Source organism: Astatotilapia calliptera, chromosome 7, assembly GCF_964374335.1.
Source record: "Astatotilapia calliptera chromosome 7, fAstCal68.1, whole genome shotgun sequence".
In the NCBI taxonomy this organism is placed as follows: domain Eukaryota; kingdom Metazoa; phylum Chordata; class Actinopteri; order Cichliformes; family Cichlidae; genus Astatotilapia; species Astatotilapia calliptera.
In genome coordinates, this window is record NC_137428.1 from 23,561,611 (window position 1) to 23,588,140 (window position 26,530).

The following is a 26,530-nucleotide window of genomic DNA, read 5'->3' on the forward strand; positions in this document are numbered from 1 at the left end:
AACAGGTTGCAATATAACTTCGGCTGCCTGGTGACCGGTTTCCTTTTTGAGGTATTTTCTCAGGGTAAGCACGCGCACGCTTTTCCTCTCCAATTGCAAAATTAAATTTGCTGACCTTGATGTTTTGCTCCCTTTTCTCCTTTGATTTTTCTTTTTCACTAAGGACATATTCTATATAACGCTTCCTGTTATACTCATCCCACTTTTGTTCTCTCAGCTGTTCCTCTTGTCTTTTTTTCTCTTTTAGCCATATGGCATTTTTTCTGCCTTCATCAATAGCTTTTAGCATTTTTGCTCTCATTTTTTCTTCTTCGATGCATCGGGCTGTAAATTCTCTGGCCTTTTTTTCCGCATAAGCCTTTTCTAATTCTGCTTCTCTTAGAGCTTTTTTAACAGCCTGTGCTTTTTGCTTTGCTTCCAGTTTTTCTGAAGCGATGTCTGCTGTTAGCTGTCTTCTTCTGACCCTGGCCATGGTGTGAGCCATTGAGAGAGCCATGTTTTTATCAACTTCTCTTTGAACAAGTTTGTCATGTTCATAGCGCTCTTTCACTTTTTGAATTTCAAGGTAAGCACGCGCACGCTTCTCCTCTCCAATTGCAAAATTAAATTTGCTGACCTTGATGTTTTGCTCCCTTTTCTCCTTTGATTTTTCTTTTTCACTAAGGACACATTCTATATAACGCTTCCTGTTATACTCATCCCACTTTTGTTCTCTCAGCTGTTCCTCTTGTCTTTTTTTCTCTTTTAGCCTTATGGCATTTTTTCTGCCTTCATCAATAGCTTTTAGCATTTTTGCTCTCATTTTTTCTTCTTCGAGGCATCTGGCTTTAAATTCTCTGGCCTTTTTTTCCGCATAAGCCTTTTCTAATTCTGCTTCTCTTAAGGCTTTTTTAACAGCCTGTGCTTTTTGCTTTGCTTCCAGTTTTTCTGAAGCGATGTCTGCTGTTAGCTGTCTTCTTCTGACCCTGGCCATGGTGTGAGCCATGGAGAGAGTCGTCTTTTTATCGACTTCTTTTTTAACAGTTATCTCACCTCCTTTCGCCATGAGGCATTTTTAAGTTTCTCTTCAATTGCCAGGTTTGGCGCCTGAAAAACCTCGATTTTTTTGTTTAATTCCGATTATTTGTGATGTTGTTCGTTGCGTTTATCGTAACCTTAAAACGTAAATATAGGTTAGTTTTAAGGTTACCTGCTAATCCTTTCGAAGAAATTTTTGATGTGTTCTTTTTGTTTTCGTTTCAGTTTTCTGTCAGCAACTGTTGCCTAGTAACAGAAAATAAAGGTAACTTGTTACGCTGGCGGGTGACGTGACGAATCCTACTTCCGGGCCTAAAGTAGTCTGCGTTTAATATGGCTTTTGTGTTGTTAACATGTTTAATGTTATGTCTTTTCTTCTATTTAATCTCAAAAAGCTCCCAAAACAGTCAGTGATCACTGTTGACCTCCCTCGGCTTTTATTACCGCTAATCATTTATTTAAACTCAGTTTTTAAAACCTTAGGATGCAACTACAGCCCAGCCCATGCAGCAGTATATGAATGACTAACCTCGTATTGTGGATGGATTATCTCAGTTGTTCTCCTGGCTGAAGTTTGGTCCTTTTACAGCATCCTGCCATGCGATTACATTTGTTCCTGACCACTGAGAACACTCACGTTAACTTTTATCGAGTGGAAAAAAAGTTAGCTTGTTTATATTATGCTAACATAGCTGTGTCGCTAGCGGTCACGTAGCACATCACCAGCTAGCCCAACTTCAGTAACCCTACAAACGTCACTGCTGTTTAGTTTTCTGTCTTCATTTATGTTGGAAGTGATAACAGAGCTGTACGTTTTAATTTATTTCCAAAACCCCGCAGTCAGGACATACTACATTGTATTTAGATAGAAGCTAGCGAGCTAACTCCCTGCTAACTTCTAACTACATAACGCACTTATTACTTTTTTTTAAAAAATATTAAACTTTATTAAGAAACAGTATATAGAACATGTATACATTCAGAACAAAATTAACATATGCCAGGGGGTGTAATACAATGAATTACAAACATTCAAATAATTTGTAATTACTACAAATAGTAATAGTTTTCATAGCCTTTTTGCTAAGTGATCCGGGGATCACCTGGACAGCGAGAAATGATCACAGGTCCGTGACGCTGTAAACACGTGCACCTGTGGCACGAGTGACCAGGGGGACGCTCTAAAACTCTCAGGAACCACAAGTAAAGTATATTAGGTTATTATATCCTAGACTTCACTGAGTAAAAAAGGATGAAGATCCATTGCAGCTGGTCTCAGGAGATGATGAAAGCCTGAACACTTTCTCTACTACAACAACAACAACAAGGTGAGTTTATTGTTGTGATTGATTTAGTTTTTGAAGATTTGTATGTTACTTTAATTATAAAATTCTTATATTGCAACTGAATGCTGTTATGTGTATGCAACTCTACATGTATTATAGGAACATTAATAATGATAATCCACAGCAGATCTGACCAAAATTCTGTTCTTTCTTGCTGGATTTCAATGGTAACGTGTACAAATTCATTTTATTTTCAAGTCACTTCCCACCTCACTTTTCTCAATACTAAACTTTCTATTTTTAGTCCTTTTATTTTAGCTTGAATGCAAACGACATCAACAAAAAACAAACTTCTTAAAATTTCTTTTTGTTCCTCTTTTTTTCCTCAGAATAAATTGTGACCAGGCTCATTGGCTGAGATGGTGGAGCAAAACAGCAACGCATTAACTGTGACTGCTGAAGTTCCTGTAGGAACCCAACAACTCTGAAAGTCCAAGGAAAAGGTGTGCATTTTCCCTAAAGCTCAGATGGAATTTGATGGTCTACCATGCTGCATTCAGGGCTCTCTCTCACTGGTATATGAAGAGTGCTACCAATAGAAAGTGTGCACACAATGTCTCACTTCATGCTTGCTCTTCACTAACCTCTGGTGTCGCTTTCTAGTCACTTGTGTTGTTATTGTCTCACAAGCAGAGGATTTTGATTGGGAAGTAACCATGACCTCTTTTCAGAGTCTTCTCTAACATTAAATGGTTGTGAAATATGTCTACTTTTCTCCTCTGCTTTAACTGCTAAGAGCATTTTGAGCACAGTGGAGAAAAGGGGTTGCGCTGAGGATTCTGAACTGTGGTGTTTAAGTGTTGTCACTGCACAGATCCTTATTCACTTAGCTGCTGTTTAGTTTAAAAGTCTTCATCAGAACAAACACTTCTAATTGCACTTTGCTCCTCACTGTCTTTAAGTTTGGTATAGTAATCTGTCGAACAGACAAGTAATCATGTCTGTTCTAATAAACCCAAATTTCAGCAACACCTTTGGATCTTTTCGGTTTTATTCATATAGCACCAGTTAACAAATCTTGTCTCAAGTCACTTTATATTGTAAGGTAAAGACCCTACAGTGTTAATCTAGGACAAATGTTCACTCTGATTCAGTGTTGAAGCGAATGACATCGGTAATCAAAGGTGAGTTTTTGGCCATAACTGACTACATATGTATAATATATCATGAGTGGACAGACATGGATGTATAGCACACCTTAACTGTTTGGCTGAGCTAAAACAACCACAGCAGGGATTCTAGCTTAAAGGTATTCTGGATATTGTTAAATGTGCAAATATTGGTATATTTTTTGTTTGTCAGCTGTCCTGTTTGAAGAAAACACTTTGACGCCACTTGAATGCATGAATTTATGAACACATTTTCATGATGTTAGGGACAAAGCAGTAAGGCATAGAGGACACAGGTTTTTAATTCAAAAATCAGAATCGTGTTTATTGGCCAAGTATATGTGCAGACACATACAAGGAATTTGGTTCCGGTAGATAGTGGCTCTCAAGCACAGCAATGTAAAACACACACACACACACACACACACACACACACACACACACGTCTATATATACATTGCACATACATACACAAAGCTGAGTAAACCAACTATAAATAACTAATCTAAACTTATATACATAAAATACAGAAATGGATGGGGTTTTATTGACCCAAAATATGATAAATAATTGACAAAGCTAAAACTTGAATAGGCAGACCAATAAAAGAGGTCAACTCAATAAACTAAACTCAAAATAACAACTAACAAAACCTCAAACAAACATAAGACAAACTGACCTCGTGAAGTGACTGTGACAAAGTGGCTAACTCAAACAAAGAAAGATGTATTGATATAACAAAACAAACATTTTACCTTCCAGTGTTAATATGTGTGCCCTCCATAAAAACATTGTAAGGTGTGGTGGAAAAAGTAAACTAAGTTAATAAAGAAACAATATATTTGACAAGTAGTAAAACATATTTAAAGTAGCAACTGTAAACTAAAATGATGCAACTGGTGGTGAGGTGTGGAGCTTACCATGTGTGGCTTGCCATCACACATGAGGAGAAACTGATTACAAGAAAAATGGAAAAAAGTTTGAGTTATGCTGTCATTAAATTTTAGCATAGTTTTTGAGTTGAGGACAATAAATGAATATTTAACATTAAATGTACCAATGTTGTTGTGTACTACTTGGGCAGAGATCATTTTAAGAAGTTTTAATTTACAAGCAAATGGTGTATAAGGTTGTAATTGAATGGAAATGTATTGTTAAGGATATAAAAAAAGTACATTTAATGGGTTAAAGTTAAAAGTAGTGACTGTAAATAGTAATAGAAATAAAATTTTTAGTTTTTCTGTCAACAGAAAAAATCTGTTAATGATACAGAAAGTATACCATAAATAAATGGAATTTTTCATAGTTGAAGGAAATGTCCATAAATCTATTTGGAATGGTATAGAACTTTGCATTTTCTTAGAGACTGTGACACTTTGTGAAGGGTATGAATAATTTTGGACATGACATTTTATCTCAAATGTAAATAAAAGCTGAGAATTATTTTTTTCTATAACAATGCCTCTCATATGTTGTCTTATTATCTTTTGGGAGACACCTGTGTCATGTCCGATCCAAAAAACCTTGCTGGTTGAATAAAAGTAACTTTAAGTCAAAATTTGCCAGGGGTATGAATACTTATGGGCTTGACTGTATGTGATCATTACAGTCTGATGTACCAGACAGCTGACTGTGGCCACTCCTAAAGTTATTAGTTGCTCAATCATCATTCCTTCATTCAGCCTAATCACAGCCTCCTGCACTTGCATAAACATGTCTTTGGACCACATGTTGACACTTTCAGTGAGCAGCTATTTTGAGCCTCTGCAAATTGTATTACTGTTACTCCTTAACAGTTGATACATAATTTTGTTGTACATGTAAAATGACAAAGGGCTGTTCTATTATCTTTTCTTCTAATAAAGGTTATCTTATCTTATCTTATCTTCTATTCTATATTTTTGTTTAAAAAGATGAAAGTCTACACTTATATCACATCTTATTTGATTGATTTAAAATCTATTGTGGTGGTGTACAGAGGTAAAATTATGTCATGGTCCAACAATTTGTAGACCTGACTGTAAATTATGTTTTTTGCATGGACCAGAGACAGGATTCACTGAAGTAGGAATATATCAGTAATAGTGTTTTGAAAAAACACTTTGAGCAGAAAAGCCTTAAGCCTAATTTTAAGGATGGTAGGCTTATTTTTTTCACTTTAACTGAACCTGTGCTCCTCTGTGAAAAGAATTAGAACCAATGGTGAATATGCTAGTTCTATAGTTCTCTTACAAATACCAGTTGCATTTGCATGGAGCTGATCTGTGTGCACAGGTCCCACTAATGGTTGTTGGGGCTTTTTGCCACGTTTCTGACATGGCAAACAGCCATGGCTGGTCCTTGATGTCCTTCTGCTATGGTTAATGTCCTCTTCTGTGGCTTCTCGTCTACACTCTTGGCACTGCAGTGTGGTAGAGTGACAGTGGCTGTGGAGGTGCTGGATTGCTACCAGCAGTGACAAGGACGCCTGCAAAAATCAAAACTTGTGAGGAATCAGATGAGAACAATGATCTCTCTCAGTGGTATCAGGTAAGATGGAGATAAAATCTTTTGGTTGCCATTTGTACACATACACTAGGTCTGGGTACATGGGACATGTTGTGCAGAGCTTAAAGTCAAATAAACACAAATATATACAAACAAAGGACACACTTGATTATTAATTGACACTATGTCTAGTAATAAACAGGTATATAACAGCAAATCCTGTATTACACTTAAATGAAGATATATATTGCACAAAATAAATTTGTGTGTGCTTTAGTTTTGTTTTTTGCCATCAGTCTGACTGGTAGAAAAGAAGTTGTTGTGGAAGCATGTGGTGTGTGTAATCAGACTGTCCACTCTGCTGATATGTTCATTGTTTTGGTCAGAGGAGGGTGTGTCCCGAATGATGTCTCTGACGATGTGTTGTGTACTTCTTGTGGCGTTGTCTGCATATTGATGGAAGATCAGTCCTCATAATCCCCTTTGCAGCCTTTATTACTCTCTGGAGACTCTTCTCCTGTGCCTGTGTGTTTTTTTTCCATAGCAGACAGTGATGACAGTATTGAGGATGCTCTTGATCACTCCTCTGTAGGCTGGAGCCATAGGGTGCAGCTCAGTCCTGCCTCTCTGAGCAGAGTGATGAAATAAAGTCAATACCTGGGCATTTTTCACCGTAGCTGTGGTGTTCGTGGTCCAAACCCAGGGTCAATTTTATATTAAGGCCAAGGAACTTGTGGCTTTCAACACTCTTCACCTGAGTCCCATTGATGTCTAGAGGCAGAGACTGGGTGTCAAACATAAGGCCCATGAATGGGCCAAGCAAAAGACTGCAATCTGGCCCACTGGACGGTTTTGGTAAATATGAAGGAGGGCATAAATTTAGGACTTTTAACTATATTTTCACAGGTTTTACTACAGCTTTTCCTACTGATAAAGGCCTTCCCCACGACCATTCATACTACACCAGAGTAATGAAGTAATAGTTAAATAATTAAATGACAAAAAAGGTCCTTTTTTTTTTTTAACACTATTGAAATGTCAGAGGTTTTTAAGAGTTGTTTCACAGTGAAAACTAAACAAGTAAAGTATGTGAATTAACAAAAACTCTCTGGCTTGTAATTACAGAAAAGTCTGTACAACGAGCTACCAGAACTTTTTCTGTCATTTTATACATCTGGGGTTTTTATTCTTCGTTTTTTTGTTTTTTTTTAACAATTTAAGGTCAAAGAGTGATGCTGTTTTCTTTCATAGACTACAGCAACATTTCTTCATTATAATATATTCTTCATTATGTATAAAAGTGAGACATACTGTTCCAATTTACAATGCGTTTCTTTTTCTTGTATTAACATATCCCAGGATTGTGTAGGAAATGTTTTTTTCACTGACAGAAAGGCGAGTTTCACTGCTCCAGACCCATGAACTCAAATTAAAATCGGATATGCTGTTGAAATCCAGTTTGATTCAGTTCAATTCAATGAACAAGCACTAAGCGACAGGGGAAATGGAAAACACTCTTTTAACAGGAAGAAACCTCAGGTGAAACCACACTCGGGAAGGGGCAGCCATTTGCACTGCCTGGTTGGGGGTAAGGGGAAGAAGACAGGACAAAAGACAGTCTGTGTAAGAGAGCCGGAGATTAATAACCAATTTAATCAATAATGATTAAATGCAGAGTGGTGTGGAGTATAAACACATGTCTGTGAAGGTTCACAGTCATCCAGGTCGTCGTAGTCTAAGGAGCTTGGATATACAGTATAAACACATGAGTGGGGAAAAAGCTGAGTGGAAACGAACAGAAACCAGCCCCCAGCAGCCTAGTCCTGTTGCTGAACTATCAGCTTTAGCAAAAAGGAATGTTTTGAGCCTAATGTTAAACGTAGAGATTAATAGTAGAGAAATTGCACTGCCTGTTCTTATTGTGATACTCTGGGCATCAAATGTGTATTTAAATTCATTTTCACTGACAAAACGGGGGTTTCACTGGTCCAACCCACATAAGATCAAAGTGGCCCACGATGTAATAGGAGCTTCACATCCCTGGTCTGTGGCAAACACCTGCAAATTCCCTACTTGTATGTATTTTCGTTCCCTGCTTTGCACAAAATCTGGAGAAATGGATTCCTAATGAATTTCAGATTGATTACATTTAAATGCCAGTGTATCTACTGAGCAAGCTCTGGTGCTCCCATAAATTCTTAAATAAAACAAATGCTGCTGACACAGGGCGGTCAAAGCGACACGAACACGCTACGTGCCTGCTGTGGATGACGCAACGTGTCGCGAAGGGCAGCAGCAAACCGTACAGCAGAGTCAGCGAACCGAGCACGCTGCTGCTTTCCTGCGCTCCTCACCGACAGACACACGCGTCTCTTCGGTTAGAAAGAAACCCTCTGCAAGTGTCTGTAAGTACAAACTATCTATACATGTACATGTGTTTATTTCTCTCTGTAAGGGTAGTTACGCAATCATAATGAGCGTTGTGAATTTAGCTGGAGGTTGCCGTCAGTCGCCGGTGACTTCAGTTGCTGTGGTAATTCTATGCGCCCCTTAAACCTTGTTGGCAACATCTCCCAGAAATACCTGTGTCGGTAATAAGTATGTATTCACGCCAGTAGGATGAAAACATTTTGTAGAGAGCTCTCTTGCGACTGTTAAACCTTTTCTTTAAATGTGTTTTTTAGCACCGGCGTATTTGAAAGAACAGTAATTATGTAGTGCAAGTTGTATCCCAAAACCACACCCTGTTTCCGAAATTTATTTACGTGGGGAAAAAATAGGACTCGTCTGACAAAAGGGAAGGACTTGCCTCTGCTTATGTAAAGTAATTTCTTCTTTACTTTCACATTCATGAGAATATTAGTGATGTGCGGATCGATACTGAAATATCGATTCCTCCGATACCAGTCATTTATGTTCTAGAATCGATACTCATATTAAAATATCGATATTTTAGTAATTTAGGGTGAATTTGTAGGTTATCATTAACAGGAACAGAGTGCAAATAAACTATATCATTTGGATTGTCTACATTGGAAGGAACTACTTAGTCTTCCGCCTGTCATAGTCGTGACATATGTTTGTATAAATGTGTCCAGCCCCTTGTTGTGCACACTCACAACAATGGCTGAGCATAAATGGAGTCATGTGCAGACGTATTTTACTTCCACAAACGGTTGAGACGTAGTTTGCAATACATGTGGCAAGAAAGGGAGGTGTTTTGGCAACACTACTAACCTCATCAAGCACAAGAATATGACGAGCTTATGTTGAGGTGAACTGAAGAGGAGGAGTGGACATGGACAGGTGCTGCAAGGGCGAGACGGACGTCTCTCACGGAGTCCTTTAGTGCTGCAGGCAGGCAACGTGTTCAAATAGCGCACAACTTCAGTTTTTTTTTTATTTCTATATGATAACTGTGCATTATTAAGCGATAAGAACAAGTAATCCAATGTCCTGTAATCATTATGATGCTATAATTTGAGATACAATAACTGAAATACGTTTTTGTACAAAGTATCGGTATCGGATCAGTATCGTCGATACCACCCTGAATTTAACTTTGTATCGGATCGGAAAGGAAATCAGTGGTATCGCACATCACTAGAGAATATACCAATGCTAGCACGCTGTTATTATATGTACAAAACAAACATCACATTCACACAAGCACAATTCTGTGGTCCTCCTTAACTTGCCACATGTATGTCACGATCTACAATAAAATGCTATATATACTGCCAGCTAGACTTCAAAAGTTGCTTAAATTAATATTAACACTAATTAGGGCTGTTCATATATTGATATATATCGGATGACGATATAAAAATGTCTATCGTTTCATTTTACGCTATCGTTTGTTTCGTGGTGTCGCAAAATAAACTGTTTATGGCAATATTTTTTCATCGTGGCTATATTAATTTCGGAAAGTTCTCTTTCTCTTTATATAACCACACTATGGACGGACAAGCGCCTGTTTTTATGCGTTGTGAAGCAACAACGACGGTAACAGCATCGCGTGTCCGCTTGTTTATGTTCCACATAAACCTTTCACATTAAAGCTCAAGATCCTGTTGAGACTTTTCAAAATAAACGGAATCACGTGAAAGAGCAGATGAGAAGTAAAAAAGAGCCACCAGGTGCTAAAAAATAAACCGTAGACTCAAACGTTAGAACAGGCTTTTCCCCGCAGCACGCCGTGTAATAAATACTCACAAAGAAAACGGCGGCCCTTACAACTTATGTCTAAAAATGTATCGTTTCATGCATCGGTTAAAACACTCGACTCCAGCTACATGACGCACAGCTGGAAACACTTCCCGTAAGACAAGCTGCCCGAGATTCACAGAATTTACAGAAAATGTTACATTTTTGTGATTTACGATAGAATTCTTATATCGGGATATGAGATTTTGGTCATATCGCACAGCCCTAACACTAATGGTATTACGAGAATACTAATTCTAGTACTTGTTAAGTCTACAATGATTTCATTTTAAGAAGCACTGAGCCAGCAAAGAAATGCGTGCATAAGATATTGTAACTCAGCTTTAAAAGTAATTGACTCCAGCAACTGCAAGTACACTATATTGCCAAAAGCATTCGCTCATCTGCCTTCACACGCATATGAACTTGAGTGATATTTCATGACCTTTGCTGCTGTAAAAGCTTCAATTCCTCTGTGAAGGCTTTCCGTGAGGTTTAGGAGTGTGTTTGTTGGGAATTTTTGACCATTCTTCAAGAAGCGCATCTGTGAGGTCAGACACTGATGTTAGACGAGAAGGCCCGCTCGTAGTCTTGGCTCTACTTCATCGCAAAGGTGTTCTGTTGGGTTGAGGTCAGGACTCTGTGCGGGCCAGTCAAGTTCTTCCACACAAACTCACTCATCCATGTCTTTTTGGACCTTGCTTTGTGAACTGATGCACAGTCATGTTGAAACAGAAAATGACAATCCCCAGACTGTTCCCACAAATTTGGGAGCATGAAATCTCTTGGTGTGCTGAAGCATTAAGAGATCCTTTCACTGGAACTAAGAGACCCAGCCCAACTCCTGAAAGACAAGCCCAAACCATAATCCCCCTCCACCAAACTTTACAGTTGGCACTACGTAGTGTTGAAATCTCCCAATTCTTTGAATCTTTGGGCTGAAGGAAGGACAATACTCGGTGTATTTATGCTCAATCAACAATACTTTATTTCCATACAATTCAACACTTAAGAGCATTAGGACCATCATGATAGGGAGACCTGCCTGCAGAGGGTCACAGCGAGTCTCGAAATGGTGACGTGTTACTCAGCTTCTTATAGCCGCTAGTGGCCCCCACCTAGTCGTAAAAGCCTAAATATTCACATTCTTTCTCTCTTATGGCGCCTAAGTTTTGACCTCGGCTCCCTGTCTTCCTACAAAGGTGGGGGTATGGACTGTAGAATGGATGTATCCATTCCATGAAGCTCTCTACGAACTGTTCTTGAGCTGATCTGAAGGCCACATGAAGTTTGGAGATCTGTAGGAGACTGACTCTGCAGAAAGAAAGAAATTACATGCTCACTGAGCTCTTGAGGTCAAAACATTTATTCCTTACAGCCTTATTAACTCAAGATCTGTTTCAATTGCCTGCGCAATAGCTGGTATTAAAGTTTGTGAGCAGAAAATGCTCATATTTGAGCATCTGACCTTATATTGGAAGTTTTCCAAGCTAACCTTGGAAACTTTACCAAATCAAGAATTGTCCACAACTTATCTGAACTAATGGTCTGTTGGGACCTGCTGTTAAGTCAAACAAGGACAGCGATCAGAATTTGGGTTATTAATTGACATTTCGTCATTACGAGTTAATAGTTATGTAATCATTGAATTAATGTAATTGTTTCCCTGCCACTCGACAGCTTCTTTGGCTGCTTCAGCAAAAAGCACTCATCATGTCCAAAGGTAAGGTGGTTCTGGCTTACAGTGGTGGACTGGACACCTCCTGCATTCTGGTCTGGCTCAAGGAGCAGGGTTATGATGTCATCACCTACTTGGTAAGGTTTGAAGCCATGCACGCAACAGTTGGTTTAGTTTTATGCTGCCAGGCTTTTGCATGTTGTGTCCTTTTGGTTGTACAGTTGGCTTTATAAAGGGTTACAGGTGTTCACTGTGGTCTGTTATTAAAAAAATCTATAAAAACAACCCCAAGACCTACCGTTTTGGGTATCTCTGCATGGGTCAAAAGGTTTGGATTCATAATGACAGCTCAAATCTGCCTGGATTTGCGTTTTGCCCCACAGCCACTCAGAACTGCACAATAGGCAGATTTTCCGATTGTCTAACTTCATTTAGTGATTTTTTTAGGTCAGTGGGGGTGGGTGTCAGCCAAAGGTTCATAGCTGTTGAACAGGATGTACACCTCAGCTCTAGCTCTTCAGTGGAGTAAAAGAAGGCACTCATCCAGTACATGATCCAGTGTAATGTTTCATGAAATTACAAAACCACGCACTTGCGTGAATTTGCTAAACAACAGTCACATAAACAAAAACCGAGAGGGTTTACTGTGCCACTGTGCAAGTATAATTCATGTATGATTACTGCAATATGCAGGTTCTTTTAGAGCAGCTACAATTCACTTTACTATGTGAGAAAAATAGTCCCTTGCTCAGTTCAGGAGATCAGTACAGCCTCTTCATGGCCTCGAGTGGCGTTCACGCTCAGTTGTTGCATCTCCTCAGCAGACGTGATCTGAACTGCAAGACGGTGGACTGTCAAAAATAACACTTTGGTAGGCACGTGCCTCTGTGTGTCGATGCATTTAATTTAGAGAAGAATTTAAACTAGAGAACCTGCATATTTATCTTCTTATTGTGTTCATCCTGTTTCCCCTGCAGATTTCAACATCAACGTTCACATTCAAAGCGCTTTTCTGTCTTTCTAGGCCAACATCGGGCAAGACGAAGACTTTGAAGCTGCCCGGAAAAAGGCGGAAAGCCTTGGTGCAAAGAAGGTAAGTGTCAGTGAAACAGGATGTTGTATTTGATTAGGATTTGTTTGCAGCGTGAGCAACATCAGAGAATGTCAGCTACAATGCTTTTAATGCTTATGCACAGCCCGACTAATCCTGGATTTCTGGCACTGATCCCAATACTAATATTTTTTTCTAGATGTAGAAGTGTTGCAGTTATAGTAAAGGCGGAAAATTGTTTTTAATTTCATTAGGATTTTATTTCACGGACGAGTTAGCAAGGCAGTGCTTGATTCTGCACCACAGTCAGAGTCACAGTCAGTCTTCTGGACAAATGACATGATGGAACCATTTTAACAAAGCCCTGTTCTGTGTCCTCGCCTCTGTGGCTGTGCAGGTTTTCATTGAAGACCTTCGTACAGAGTTTGTGGAGGACTTCATCTGGCCTGCAGTTCAGGCCAATGCTGTCTATGAAGACCGATACCTGCTGGGCACTGCGGTAGCACGGCCATGCATTGCCCGCCGTCAGGTGGAGATTGCACGCAGGGAGGGAGCCCAGTATGTCTCACACGGTGCCACTGGAAAGGTAAGTGAGACAATGGGCATGGAATTATGCCGTGTGGGGTAAAAATGTCCAAAATCTGCAAATGTGATTCCGGGAATAAGTTTAAATCTTTATTTTTTGAAGAGCAGGGACATAAAAGCAAATGCAGGGCTTGTGAAACAAGACTAAAGCATCAGCTTTCTTATTATAAATTAAGCCTCAGACATGGCAGTTAAAATTGAGGTGTTTTGATCCCAACCAATTTCAAAGTACAGACTTATTAGCTAGGTCTAGGTCTAGCTAGGTCTAGCTCTCTTTGCACAGTTGCTTATTAACCTAAATAAGACTACAAAGTTAAAATCTACCCTTCCTCTTCCTCAGAAACCCTTTCTATTTAGTCCTTTGAAAAGAAACAGGCATTACAGCTGAATAACAGCTGTCTTATTTCTAAAGTGAGCCTTTTTAATGGGAAAAAGCGTACAGCTCAAATGGTAAAATAGGAGCACAGAGTTTATTTGGTCAGAGTTGATAATTTAACAGATCAGGACAACTTTGAGTCATCTAAAGTTCAAGTGTCCTGACTGCAGCTCTACCAGATGAAGATGTTTTCAGGCTGCATGCCAAGAACTTTCTCAGCCTAGGTTGTGAAAGTGACAGTTTGTGATGTTCTCATTATTTAGACTTACTGCAGTTAGCCACACTTTCATGCTATTGTTTTCATATCCCGATTTGACCCGATGTATGTTCAGAGCACAAATTTAGCTGCGTTAGTAATAGTTCCTGTATATTTACACTGCAAATTTATGGAGATTTTTCTGGGATTCATAATATATTTTCAAATATATTTCTGGAAAATAAAAAAACCCTTTAAAAAACATGTTGTACTTTTTAAATACATTTTCGTTCTATTATTTTACGTCTTTTCTGAAATGCAGTGTCCACATGTTGCCTATAGATGGAGTCAAAAACCACATCATGGAGTTAAAGTACAGGTTTAAAACATTGTAACTTCTTATAGCTGTGTGAGAGGCCAGCGACCTGTCCAGGGTTTACCCTGCCTCGTGTGTCAAAGTGCAGCCCATTTATTCTTTTACTATTTGTGTTGATAATGAGGAAACTATGGAAGCTTGTTTAAGCCACAGAAAAATTGAGTTAGTAAGCCAAAAGTAACTATTTTTAAATTTTAGGATAATAATCCAAAACTCTAAATTGTAGATAACAAAAAATGTTTAGTAGGTGATTTTTTTGTTCTAGTGTCAGAAACAAGCTTCTATAGAAAGAGACAGTAGAGAAACAACTACTAACAACTAAGAAACAACTAAAATTTAATCAGTTCATCCATTAACACAAAAAGTAATCAACAATTCTAAAAAATTTGAGTCAGTGTGAAGTAAAATAGTTCATTTTAAGGGTTTTTTTTTTTTTGCATAGTAACTGTGATTCATTTGGTTTTCTTTACTGTCTTTGATAGTACATGGAGGGCATTTTTGAGTTTAGGATGTAGTTTGGGGAAAACTAATTGTTTGAATATGTAAACTTGGGGTTTGGGGTCTTTTCTGGCCCTTAATAGATAAAAAAATAAAGCAGATTATTAGTGAAAATATGAATAAATGATTAAAAATGTTAGCAATGGCCCTGCTGTGCACTTTTAATCATCTGCGTTTATTGTAAACTGATACAACAAGTAACACAAGAAACATCGAGTTGAACTGTTGTTTGCACTTTTCAGGGAAATGACCAGATACGCTTTGAGCTAACATGCTATGCCCTCTACCCTGAGGTCAAGGTGAGTTTGTTTATTTATTGTGTGGATGTAATTTACTGACACTGTGGAGTAATGTCAGTATAGCTGGAAAGAGTTTCTCTGTTTGTGTTCTTTAGATCATCGCACCCTGGAGGATACCCGAGTTTTACAACCGCTTCCGGGGGAGGACGGACTTGATGGAGTATGCAAGGGTAACTCCGTCAGTGGCATAATGTCAGAAACACAATTATTTTACCACCTTTATTTTCATAGCAATGGGTCTGTTAACATTTTCAAGGTACAGATTCAGCCTTTGACTAAAAAAAATCCTAACAATTACCTGATCAAATCTCCAAGTCCTAAAAGTACCATCCACTTAATAGTGACATTAACATTGTCCTGAATTATTTTGAAAAAAACAATTATTAAGCATGCAGTGGACTACCAAAAAAGGAGATTAGAGGCTATATTATAACGAACATTTTGTATTGAAAGGTTTAATTATTTATTACCTCAGATTCTCAGATTAAATTACATGGACTACTTGTATTCTGGTGGACGTTTGTCGATGTAGTCGCATCCAAAAAAAAATGATGGGCCGACCAGTTTTTCCCACTAGAGGGTGGTCATGATGTTTAGCCAACACCTTTCAGGCAAGCCTGTGAGTTAATTGTGAAATGTACCTTGTCTTAAAGCGCAGATTTTTTTTTTTTTACTTTAAAAAAAATAAAATTTAATAAATATAAATAAATAAATAAATAAATATATATATATATATATATATATATATATATATATATATATAAATATATATATATATATATATATATATATATATATATATATATATATATATATATATATATATATATATATATATACATACATACATACATACATACATACATACACACACACACACACACACACACACACACACACACACACACACACACACACACACACAAAATGTCTTTGTCTGTAATCCTTCAGTCAGAACCTTCTCAGTGGAGACGTACCCTTTTGCAAGTCGCGCTCACAGGATGTAACTTAAAAGCTTCTTTTGCTGTTAAACTGTAGGAGCATGGCATCCCTGTGCCTGTGACCCCTCGGGCACCTTGGAGCATGGACGCCAACCTCATGCATATCAGGTGAGCAGGACTGGTGTGATGCATCTTCTTTAGCTCTTATTTCAGAATCTTTGATTTTATTTTATTTTTTCCAGTGAGAAACTTTAATTGTTCAAATTTCTTTACAGCTACGAGTCGGGCATCCTGGAGAATCCCAAGGTAAGCTCGCAATGTTTAATAAAAGGAAACATAATTCATCATTTTTTATATTTAATCCTGCAGGGACTTACTTGTGTTAATTTTGAATTTATATTAAAGCTGTTACAGTATAATACTTGTTAACTAAAGAAATGCCTTCTAATATGCTGTTCTGTAACTGTTCTAAGAAAATAGACCAAAAATTGTTTTGTGCAGACTGTCTGAGGCATTTTTTTCTAACCTTCCTCACTGACACCCCTGTTCAAGCTTGTAAAAACAAGAGCTGATCAGAAGAGTTTTGCACAGGTGCAAAAACAATTTAAGTGAACCTGAAAAGGTAAGGTAAGGTTTTGCCTAAACTTCTGAAGGATGACATCATCTTCAGATCAGTACCTGTTCTTGAAATTGATCGTGAGAAATAGAAAGAAACCTGCATAAGCCGCTTGACGTACATCTCATTTTTGACCATTGTGAGTCATCTCTTCAGCATCCATCTCATGCGCACACGCCGAACTAACAGACCTAATGCTGCGTTTTTGTGTGTACGTGTGGTTAAATGTGTCAGACACTCGGAGGGACACATCAGTAAACCTTCCCTTCAGTCGACTGACCAATGCCAGCCCTGCCAGAGACAAACATGACTCACTCTCCCACAGTGCCATGGGTGAGTCAAGGGTTTGATCTCTGCAAGGTTAAAGGTCAGTGTAGTACATACAGGTTGCCCCCAGTGACCCCCCCACGCCCCCCAGAGCTCCCATCCCTCGGTCGTTGTGTCTGTGCCTCTGTCTCTCCTCACCCCGGGTCCTCACCAGGCCCTGGGAAGAGCCTGGGACACACAGACACTGACTTGTCGTCAGCAACGCTTCTACTAATTCCCGATTTCATGGGAGCCTGGGAGGGGGAAGGGTTAGGGCGTTGCGCCCAGCTGGGGCCTCCTGAGTTCCAACCCCAACTCCTCGGGACCTCATTGTTCCACTAGTTGCGCCGCCGCAGGCTGCGACGTGGGAGGGGAGCCATTTCATCATGACACCGTGACACCAAAATGTCACCAGTAACAGTAAAGTACAAAGACAGTGCGCCAGACAGATGAGTCCCCAATGGACGGGGTGTCACAGGGAGGCGAGGGGTCCTGCGCTGCTGGAGCGGAGATGCAGGGGCAGGGCCACTGTAACTCACAGACCTCCATCTCTTGCTGTCTTTCTCTGTCCCTTTCCCACCCCTCCGCTGCCTCTTTAGTGGCCGTCCTGTGGAGAAATGTTTTGAAAAGAATGAGACGAACTAGCTCAATAGCATAGCGATGTATGATGATGGTATTGTGTGTGTGTGTGTGTGTGTGTGTGTGTGTGTGTGTGTGTGTGTGTTCATGTTCATTCGGGAGGGGTTTGTGCTGAACCTTTTCTCTGATATTGAATCGATTCATGGCCTTAAATACAATGAAATATTTATGGCACCGAGGTCTGAAGTGGTAAAAGGATTTGAATATATTACCCCAGAGCCTGAAATGTGGGACTAGGTAGAAATTTCTTTACAAAAAAGCAAAAAGTTTTCAAGTCTTTTTGTTAACATTTTAATTTAAAAAAAAAAAAAAACACCAGTGCAATTTAAATTTGGGGGGTAAAAACAAAAAAGCCACTTCCCCCTCCAAATTCTTAAACCAGCAGGTCACATTCTGATCTACCTGAAGGTCATCTGATAGAGGTCACCTTGCTCTCTGTACCAGCCTGTCTCTCTGCTCCAGTTACAGCCCTGAAGGCTGAGGTCGGGCCGCGACTATTCAGACGATACAATAGTCCCCCCCTCTGTATCTGTGATACAATGGTCCCTCTCTGCTGAACACCGTCAGATTAGAAAATATCCAAATGGTCGCTCATATGTTCGTCTGTAGATAAGCGTCAGCAGTTCAGGTTACTCTGTGATTAACACTGTATCCTTCCTGATAACCTCAAACCAGGTCACCTACACCACAATAGGCTGCAGGCTTTTGTTTACTCATCTCCATATGGCAACGTTAACCTATGTGAAGACATGCATTCATGCCAGCTTTAGCTAGCTGTTGCAGACTGTTGGCATGCATCTGATAAGTGCACTGATGTAGTGGTTGTTATAAAGTTATTAGATTCTGGTGTTGCTGGGAACATGAAGGTGTAGTCTGTTTTGTCTCCTGCTTATTCTTTACTAATTAAGAAGAGATATTAGAGACTGTAATGAATATGAATGTGCAGGGTTTTAATGCCTAGGATTTGCCTAATTACATTTCTGGAAACAAAATGCTAACTAGGAAGGCGATAAACAAATATTATGTGCTGTTATATGTTTTTTTTGACTTCATAGACCACCACCTGTTGGCAAAACAGCTGAGGTTTTAATTGTTGCTTAGCACCTCTTATGTTCTGTCATCCATCATGTGTGGTAAACAATCCGGCACTTGTGTTTGGATGTCTCCACATCCTCAAGCTTCCTCACTGTCCCCGCTCTCTTCGTTCCTCCGCACATGAGCAGTCAGAGTCTGCCCTGAGGCAGCTTGACACTCGTCCTGAGTCATTAAAACATCACCTCGGTCTTAATTATAGCCTCTGTCAGCGAGTTTCCCCGGGCCTGCTTCTTTTTTCCTTTTTTCTTTGATCCGGGAGCTGATGGCCCACTGCTCCCGTTGACCAGGAGTAAAGGAGCGAAACGCCGTGCCCCTGCCCACCTAGAGGAAATGAAAACTTGTTTGCTGCCGTTCACATTTGATCGCTGGAAAGATGGATGGTCGGAGGACTGCCTGTAGGGGTAGGAAGTGGGCTCGTAGGTGTATGTATACATGTCAGTGTGCGCTCTGAAGCAAAGAGGTCAGTATTTGTCATGCGCCTTCGCTGCTCTCAGGTCTCATTAGCCTGACCTGTGCTACTCGGCGAGTGCTCTCTGCGCCCATCTAAGCATCGTCATCATCGCAGCTTTGCCTTCATAGACAAGCGCCTGCTGTCCTCATTAAATTCAGCCCAGGATGTGACACTATCCAAGGGCGCTATGAATATAAATATCTCTACAGCACAACACGAGCATATTGTTTTATTCTTGTCTCAATTTGCCATGTTTGCATTTTAAGGAGAAGGACAGACTTGAAACGTGGTGATTTTAGGATCATTTCCAATCTGTTGCGCCAAACATGTTTTCCTTCTTTTTTCCCTCTTTTTTTTTTTTTTTTTTTTTAAACCATCCTCTCCCGCTCTCTTCCCAAATCCTGCTTTCTCCTCCTGCCATTTCTGCTTCTTTTGGCCCCTTTTTGGCTTTGATTGAAAACCAATGAGGCGACTAATAAGTGGAAAGATAGAAATTTACTTGCTTTAAGTTCATGCGTCAGCCTTCTCCTTTTGCTGCCCGGGCCACGTTTAGCACAACAATATCGCAGAAGCAAAGACTGCCAAAGGAGCTGCTCTGTGCTACATGATGGTGCGCTTCACGCCCCATTTCCCACCAATACCCCGTCGCCCCCCCGCCTTCGCCATCTCTACCTTTTCCTCTCTTTCAGGGCCACGGCTTTGGGACAGGTCCACCTGCAGGGGGTTTGAATTGAAATGCATTGATCTCTCGCTCACTGGAAACAACCCTGTCCCTTTACATTTCCTTTTTTCCCCCCTTCTTTTTTGTATTCAGTAGTATGTAAGTTCAAGCTCTCAGCTTTGGCATCACATTACTGCTACTATACTTTTTAAATTAATGATTTTTTTTTTTAGCTGATCGTGTGAAAATACTTTAGTGGTTATTTTAAACTCGGACGTTCTTCAACAACAAAAGCAGGGAGCCTAAATGAACAACTTCTTGTTAATTAAATGATAATTAAAAGACCATAAATGGAAAAAACTATAAACAACAGGTTTCCTGTAGTGTAGCATCCCGCCACCTGCAAGTATTCTTCCAGCTGGTGCCTCTCATGTGCTGTGTTGCATTTGCAGGTTAGAAAAAGATTAATTCCCTCTTTCCCTCTTCCCTCTCCAAGAGTAAGCATCAAAAGGCTTTTTAGGGCAGTCATTTTGTCCCTCTCCCATTCGCTCTCATTTGGCATCTTTCAGGGCACTGAGGCAGAAAATGAAGGAGAGGGAGACAGCCGCCTTCCCAGTCAATTTCGGTGTTTAGTTAAAAGGAAGGAAAGTGATTGCGCTGCTCGTTTTCTCCTCACTGACAGGCGGCGAGCGGATGCCGATTAGTTATTGAATGATGATTTAGAGTCTGGTAAAGCTTTCCATTTAAATGCACCCAGTGGTTATTTTGCATAGTCCCCCTGCAATTTGCCTCAGCTCAGGAGACATTGGCCATCATCTTGTCCTAATGCCGTGTAATTGTTGGAGGGGTGCATCGCTGGGCAGGCACGTCAGACCACCACGCTCTTTTAGTTCCCAGCCGTGACTTTACTGAAATCGCTCCCGGCTCCCGCCAGCTGGAAAAAAGAAAAACGACAAATGTCTGTCAACGAGGACAACTTTAGTGGATTTTAGGGTGTAGACTTGAAGGTCTTATTGTGCGATGCCCATTTAGGGGAAGATTCTTCATTTGAAAATAAAGCAGAAGGGGAAACGTCACTCAGAAAATCACAAGTGGAAAACTGGAAGATTAGAGAAGAGTGAGAGAATGGCAGAAACACGATAGAGTCGGCAGATTCTCTCAGACGGGCAGAGCTGCTGCTCAGATCGGTGCTGTCGTAGCATCAGTGGGGTTTTATTGTTTTTTCACTTGTCAGGTATACACTGTTCTTTAGGATGTGAGTAATTTCATTCTCGTGCCCTTTCCCACTCTTTCTCGCTGTGTTCTGCTTTTCCTCGCCTTCCCCTGTGGTGCAGGGCCACATGGGGAAAATGAAACCAAATAGAGGAGAAAAATGGAACATTGATTTTTTCCCCCTTTTTTTTGTCTTCACTAAAGTCCTGATGTCGTTTTCAGGTCTCTTCTTTTTCACGCATCATTCCCTCTGTTCTTCTGCCCGCCGTGTCCTCACACAACAGTCTCTTAATACTGTTTTTTTCTTCTTTTTTCTTTTTGATGAGGTCTCAAGAGGTCTGAGTTATTCCTCTCAGGGAGTGAAGTGTGTGAAATGGAGAGAGTGAGTGTGTGCCTTTGTGTGTTTTTCAGAGTCGTGCACCGGCTGACCTGTACCTGATGACCAAGAACCCAGAAGACTCTCCAAATGTCCAAGATGTGCTGGAGATAGAGTTCAAAAAAGGTTTGTGGGCTCGCCACATGTGTCACCTGTTGATCCCTCCATCAGTCTGCATCTGTCTTTTACCTGTTTTTGCAGTACTGTGCAAAAGTTTTAAGCCACCCATCGTTTCTTTTTGCTTTTATTCTGTTTCATTTTTGAAAGTTTTCAGTAATAGGTCTCCAGGTTTTTGTTTTTTTTTAAAGCTCTTTCAAAGTTTTTCTTTGACTGCTTTTTCACTCATTTTCAGCTCCGCCCTTGTATCTGCCCATTTTCAGAACACCGCTTTTTGTTAAGCCAATGATCAGTGAGTCATTCAAGCTTAAAAAAGACACCTGTATTGTCTACAATAACAGACAGCTTAGCAAAGAAACTGTTTTAAATGGTATATTTGGGTGCTTTGTTACTACCACGCGGTGGCAAAACACATAATTTGCTGTAATTTCTTTTGCTGAATCTTTGAAAAATGCCCAAAATAACAGTTTGACAGAGATGGCGTAGGATCAACACACAGAAGAGCTTTAAATGTCCTTAAAGAAGCCCAGAGAACTATTCCTGAAGACTATTTGAATACATTACAAGAAAGCTTGCCTAATAAGAAGTGTAGAAGAAGAAGAAGCATGTACTTTTTATACTGTTTCTGTTTGCACATCTTTTAATAAATTGCTGCACCTTTTCCCACAGTTTTGTTGCAAAATATAAAGAAATCAGGGAAGGTGCAAGCCCTTTACACAGTACTGTTCATGTATATGATGGAGGAGTTTGTATAGAACTTTCCAAAACACAGAGTAAAAAGTCTTTCACAGTTTGAATGAAAGCTACACATTAAAGATACGTATACATGTTCCAAGATACAGACAAATAATTAAACATGGAGTCACATATTCATTCCAACATACACACAAACAGATGTAAACGATGGTCCAGAGTAAAGAGAAAAAGATTAAGGGAAAGATAACCTGTAAAAATTAGTTTTCAGCAGCCGTTTAAAGCAAATCACAGATTTGGCCGGCCTGACAGGCTGAAGGAGGCTTTTCCAAAGTTTGAGCACCGCAGTCTCAAAAGCAGTCTCGCCTCTGACTCTAAAGTAAGAGGGTGGAACAGTTAGGAGACCTTGATTCAGCCATTTGAGAAGTCTGCTGAAGCGATGATGTCTCAGTAGCTCTAATAAAAGAAACAGGGGCCTGTCCATGTAGAGCTTCATATGTTAATAAATTTCACTGGGAACCAGTGAAGGGAAGAAAGAAGGTCTGTAATGTGTGAGAATATGCGTTCAGCACTAAACGGAGACTGGCTAAGGAGGACTGAGAGATGCACATCAAGAGCGAGTAAGAGTAATCGAGGGAGGAGAAGATTAAAGAGTGAACTAAAAGTTCAAGATGACTGAAGGACAGTGAAGGCTCGATTTTTGTGATACTTCGGAGGTGAAACCTTTATCATGCGAATTGAAAACAGACAATTCAATTGACCTGTTGCCATGTATTTGATGAATAATTGAAGAATGGATGTGGTGATGGAGGACCTGCACAGGGTTGGTGTGACGGATGAGCCACTGTGGTGACCTCTAAGAAGGAGGTGAATTATATGGAGGATAATCACGCAGTGTTTTTAGTGTCATTTCTTTGGCCTCTGCCTTACTTTGTGTTGCTCCATCAAACCTGGAGACATTCTGTTGCACGTCATGCATAAACATTCAAAAAATGTGTTAAATGTAAACATTTCGGAGCTTCTGTTAATCATCGTTAAGAGGTCGCGTCCACTATCGCTCACTGTCCACTGCAGGCCGTACCTCATCTTGTTACTTAACACTGATGGTTACAGCTGTAGGGCTACAGATCTGAGGCTGACTCAGCTGCACTTTATCACCATTTCTGACCACCCAGTCTTATCCCTAACCCCTCACAGCATTACTTGGTCCCAATCTGCCATGTTTGACCCGGGGGCACACACACAGGCCGGAAGCATTAACTCCAGCTAATACATTGAGCCCTGAGGGGCCAGGGGAACGCTCATTAGATATATTGCTACGAGGCTCAGGGTGAGTAGTAGAAAGTGTCACATGTTTGTGCAAAAAGAAAACTGCAAGACGCATCCAAGCCTGGGGCAAATGGCACAGATGTCCCTTCATCGTGGTTCCTCGGTGGAGGTTGAACTACGGCAACATCAATAGGCTGAGGAGACACTAGCGCCTCTGATTGAACAGACTTAGTGGGCAGCTTTACGAGCTATAAGCTATAAGGGTAATTTAAGGGAAGTTCAAAAGTTTAGCAGGAAATTTTAAAGAGCAAATGAAAATGCCTTTCAGTGGATCCGCAACGAAAATGGATACCCCGATCTCTCTTTACCAGTTTCCCCCAAAGAAATGTTTAACTCCGAAACAAGTTGCTCGGCGTCGGTTATCTGGAGATGCTTTTGTAAAACAGCGATGCTCTAGTAAAAGCCCGGTCTGGTTTCGCGGGCCCTTTGCATGCCTGTGCTCCATTTTCACACATATTCTCTGTGCCTTTTATTGAGCGCTCTATGACAAAAGCTGTTTTAGTTGTCCACACAAAGGCCCAAGCCTACTCCTCCCTCTGAGCACAAGATCAGCACAAGAATGTTTCATTTCATTCCCCCTCCCACCTTTTCATCCCTGCCTTTCTCACCAACGTTTTCTCACTGATTAAAAAAGAATATTTAACGACAGGAACCTTTCTACCCCCGTCAAACGCTCCGTTCCCCCAATCCTCTCCCCTTTTTTTAAGTGAAAAAAAAAATCATCCCTCCCTCCTTTCTTGCCAAAGAGGTAAGGAGGAAAAAGAGACACAGAGGAAAAATGTAAAGCAGTAATTTTTCCTACAACTGTGTCTGCGCTCCCATTGTCTGCACTGTTAGGCCACAAAAAAAGAAAAGAAACTGAAGAAAGGGGATCATGAGTGGAAAAATACCCCCTCGGTAAATGATAGAACCCAGAACAGCGCAAGGACGAAAAGAGCCGACCCCTGCACTCCCACGTTCAGACGCTCAGCTAATTTATTTAAACTTTTAATCTAATTATTAAATATCTAGGAGAGGTTTTTAAAAAACACACTGCCCTCTCCTGCTTTCACTCTTTTTTTCTTCTTCCCCTTCTTCTTCTTCTTCTTCTTCTTCTTCTTCGTCTTCCATGGGAGCCACCATGATTCCCGCGATATGAGAATGGGCTGTCAACAAAGCCCTTGTCTAAAAAAATTAGCCAAGTCCCTCACATGTCAGTCCCATTAGAGCTTAGCAAACGCTAGCTGAAAAGCAGAGAAGTGCTGCTCTTCTCTTCAAAGCTGTTTGACTGACAACTGCAAGCACGCTCAAGTGTGTGTAGGCCACGGGATGGACAGCGCAGCGGATTTCGTCCTGCTTCCTCCTTGCGTAGTCTTAAAAAGGATATATACCCCCCCTCCTTCCACCTCCACCTTTGGCCTGCGTTGCTTTATCAAAGGCCACGAATAAGCAGGTCTATGACAGTGATTGATGCGCACTTGGGTTAAGTGTGCGGAGAGATCGTGGGCGTCTAAAGAGCAATAGGAAGATGAGTGCAGGTGCTTTAGCTTCCAGCACATGCGCAAAACACACACAAGAAGTGAGAAGGAAAAAAACCTCTGAGCTGAAGAGAGTATGGGTAACAAAGCTGTGTGTGTAATTGAATTAGGTAAAGCCAGCCCACAATTTCACAGCTTTCATATGAGAAGGGCCTTTGAATTTATTAGCCCTTCTCTCCATCTCCTTTTGTAATGGCTTTCACTTTTAGCTGGAGACTATTTATTTGACTGGCTGAGATAATAAGCGCTTGTCAGCAGATTTGATAAACTCTCCTTTGTTTTTTTTGTTTTTATATCTGTTCAGTGAAAATTAATAATTTGTTTTTTAAGCCATTTGTCCAAAACATTTTTTTTAAACTAGACTGTGAAAGTAAACTTTATAACTCTTTGATTCTTTGATGTGTTTCTTGTGTTTTTGAGCGTTACATTAATTTATCAGCTGCCTGCTTTGCTGTAGTTGTTCTTTGTTGTATCAGAAAAACAGAGAACTTGGATATCAGCCTATAGATACAATTTTGTTCTGTTTGAATCTCAGATGTAAGAAAGCATGATGTAGAGGATGGATAACGGCCTGCATCAAAGCTATTTTAGTTACTATTTATGATTCTGTTTCTATGTTGGTGTTAAAAAAAATCTTTTTTTCTAAATCAGTATTTTATTCCTGCAGGTGTTCCTGTCAAGGTGACCAATATGAACGATGGTATTTCCAAAAACACAGCACTGGATGTCTTCTCTTACCTCAATGAGATCGGGTAAGCATTTTTCTGTGGCTTCAAAACAACACGCACCTTCTGTGTACGCCTGTAAGTAAGCCTCTCTATCAGGATCGTGTCCCCAGAGGTGGAGCAGTGGTTAAGTTTACCACCTCTAGAATGATGTCTGTCGCTGCTGGCCCTGGGATCAACTTCCACCAGTTTTCCCTCCTGCGTTTCTCTTCCAGCCTTGTTTCCTCTCTCTGCTTTCCAACTGTCAGCGTAAATGAGAAATACTGAAGGTGAACCAGGCGACACCACAGAACAAACTGTTTTCCTCTGCTGCTTTTGGGTTTCAAGGTGTTTCCTGTGATTTTTATTTTACACACACTTTTTTTCTTTAATTCTTAACTTCAGACCTTCAGACTAATGCAGCACATTTCTATTGAGTTTAAGCACTCAGATTGTTTTCTTATTACAAAAGATTTTTAAGATGACACACACACACACACACACACACACACACACACACACACACACACACTGATTAATACATCAGGGGCAACTCTGGGGTTCAGCAAACCACGTCTCTGATCAGTGGAGGACATGCTCTACCAAGCAAATGCATCCTTGTGCGAACAGTGCCCCTAATCTGTAGCCA

General features: G+C 40.2%; 1 protein-coding gene across 3 annotated transcripts in view; it reads left to right on the forward strand.

Annotated features, from left to right (window-relative positions):
- Nucleotides 1-8,202: 8,202 nt before the first annotated feature.
- Nucleotides 8,203-26,530, forward strand: part of ass1 (argininosuccinate synthase 1) — a 29,514-nt gene continuing 11,186 nt past the window's right edge. The window contains exons 1-11 of one of the 3 annotated variants that reach the window (XM_080304264.1): nt 8,259-8,364; nt 11,368-11,520; nt 11,846-11,980; nt 12,868-12,936; nt 13,292-13,480; nt 15,168-15,224; nt 15,320-15,394; nt 16,263-16,333; nt 16,441-16,471; nt 21,557-21,647; nt 25,845-25,929. In XM_080304264.1, coding sequence (XP_080160390.1) covers nt 11,879-11,980; nt 12,868-12,936; nt 13,292-13,480; nt 15,168-15,224; nt 15,320-15,394; nt 16,263-16,333; nt 16,441-16,471; nt 21,557-21,647; nt 25,845-25,929 — 770 coding nt within the window. In that variant the 5' untranslated portion in view covers nt 8,259-8,364; nt 11,368-11,520; nt 11,846-11,878. Of the gene's footprint in view, nt 8,365-11,367; nt 11,521-11,845; nt 11,981-12,867; nt 12,937-13,291; nt 13,481-15,167; nt 15,225-15,319; nt 15,395-16,262; nt 16,334-16,440; nt 16,472-21,556; nt 21,648-25,844; nt 25,930-26,530 lie in introns of all 3 variants that reach the window. The other 2 variants (XM_026173741.2, XM_026173742.2) reach the window with 2 other exon arrangements.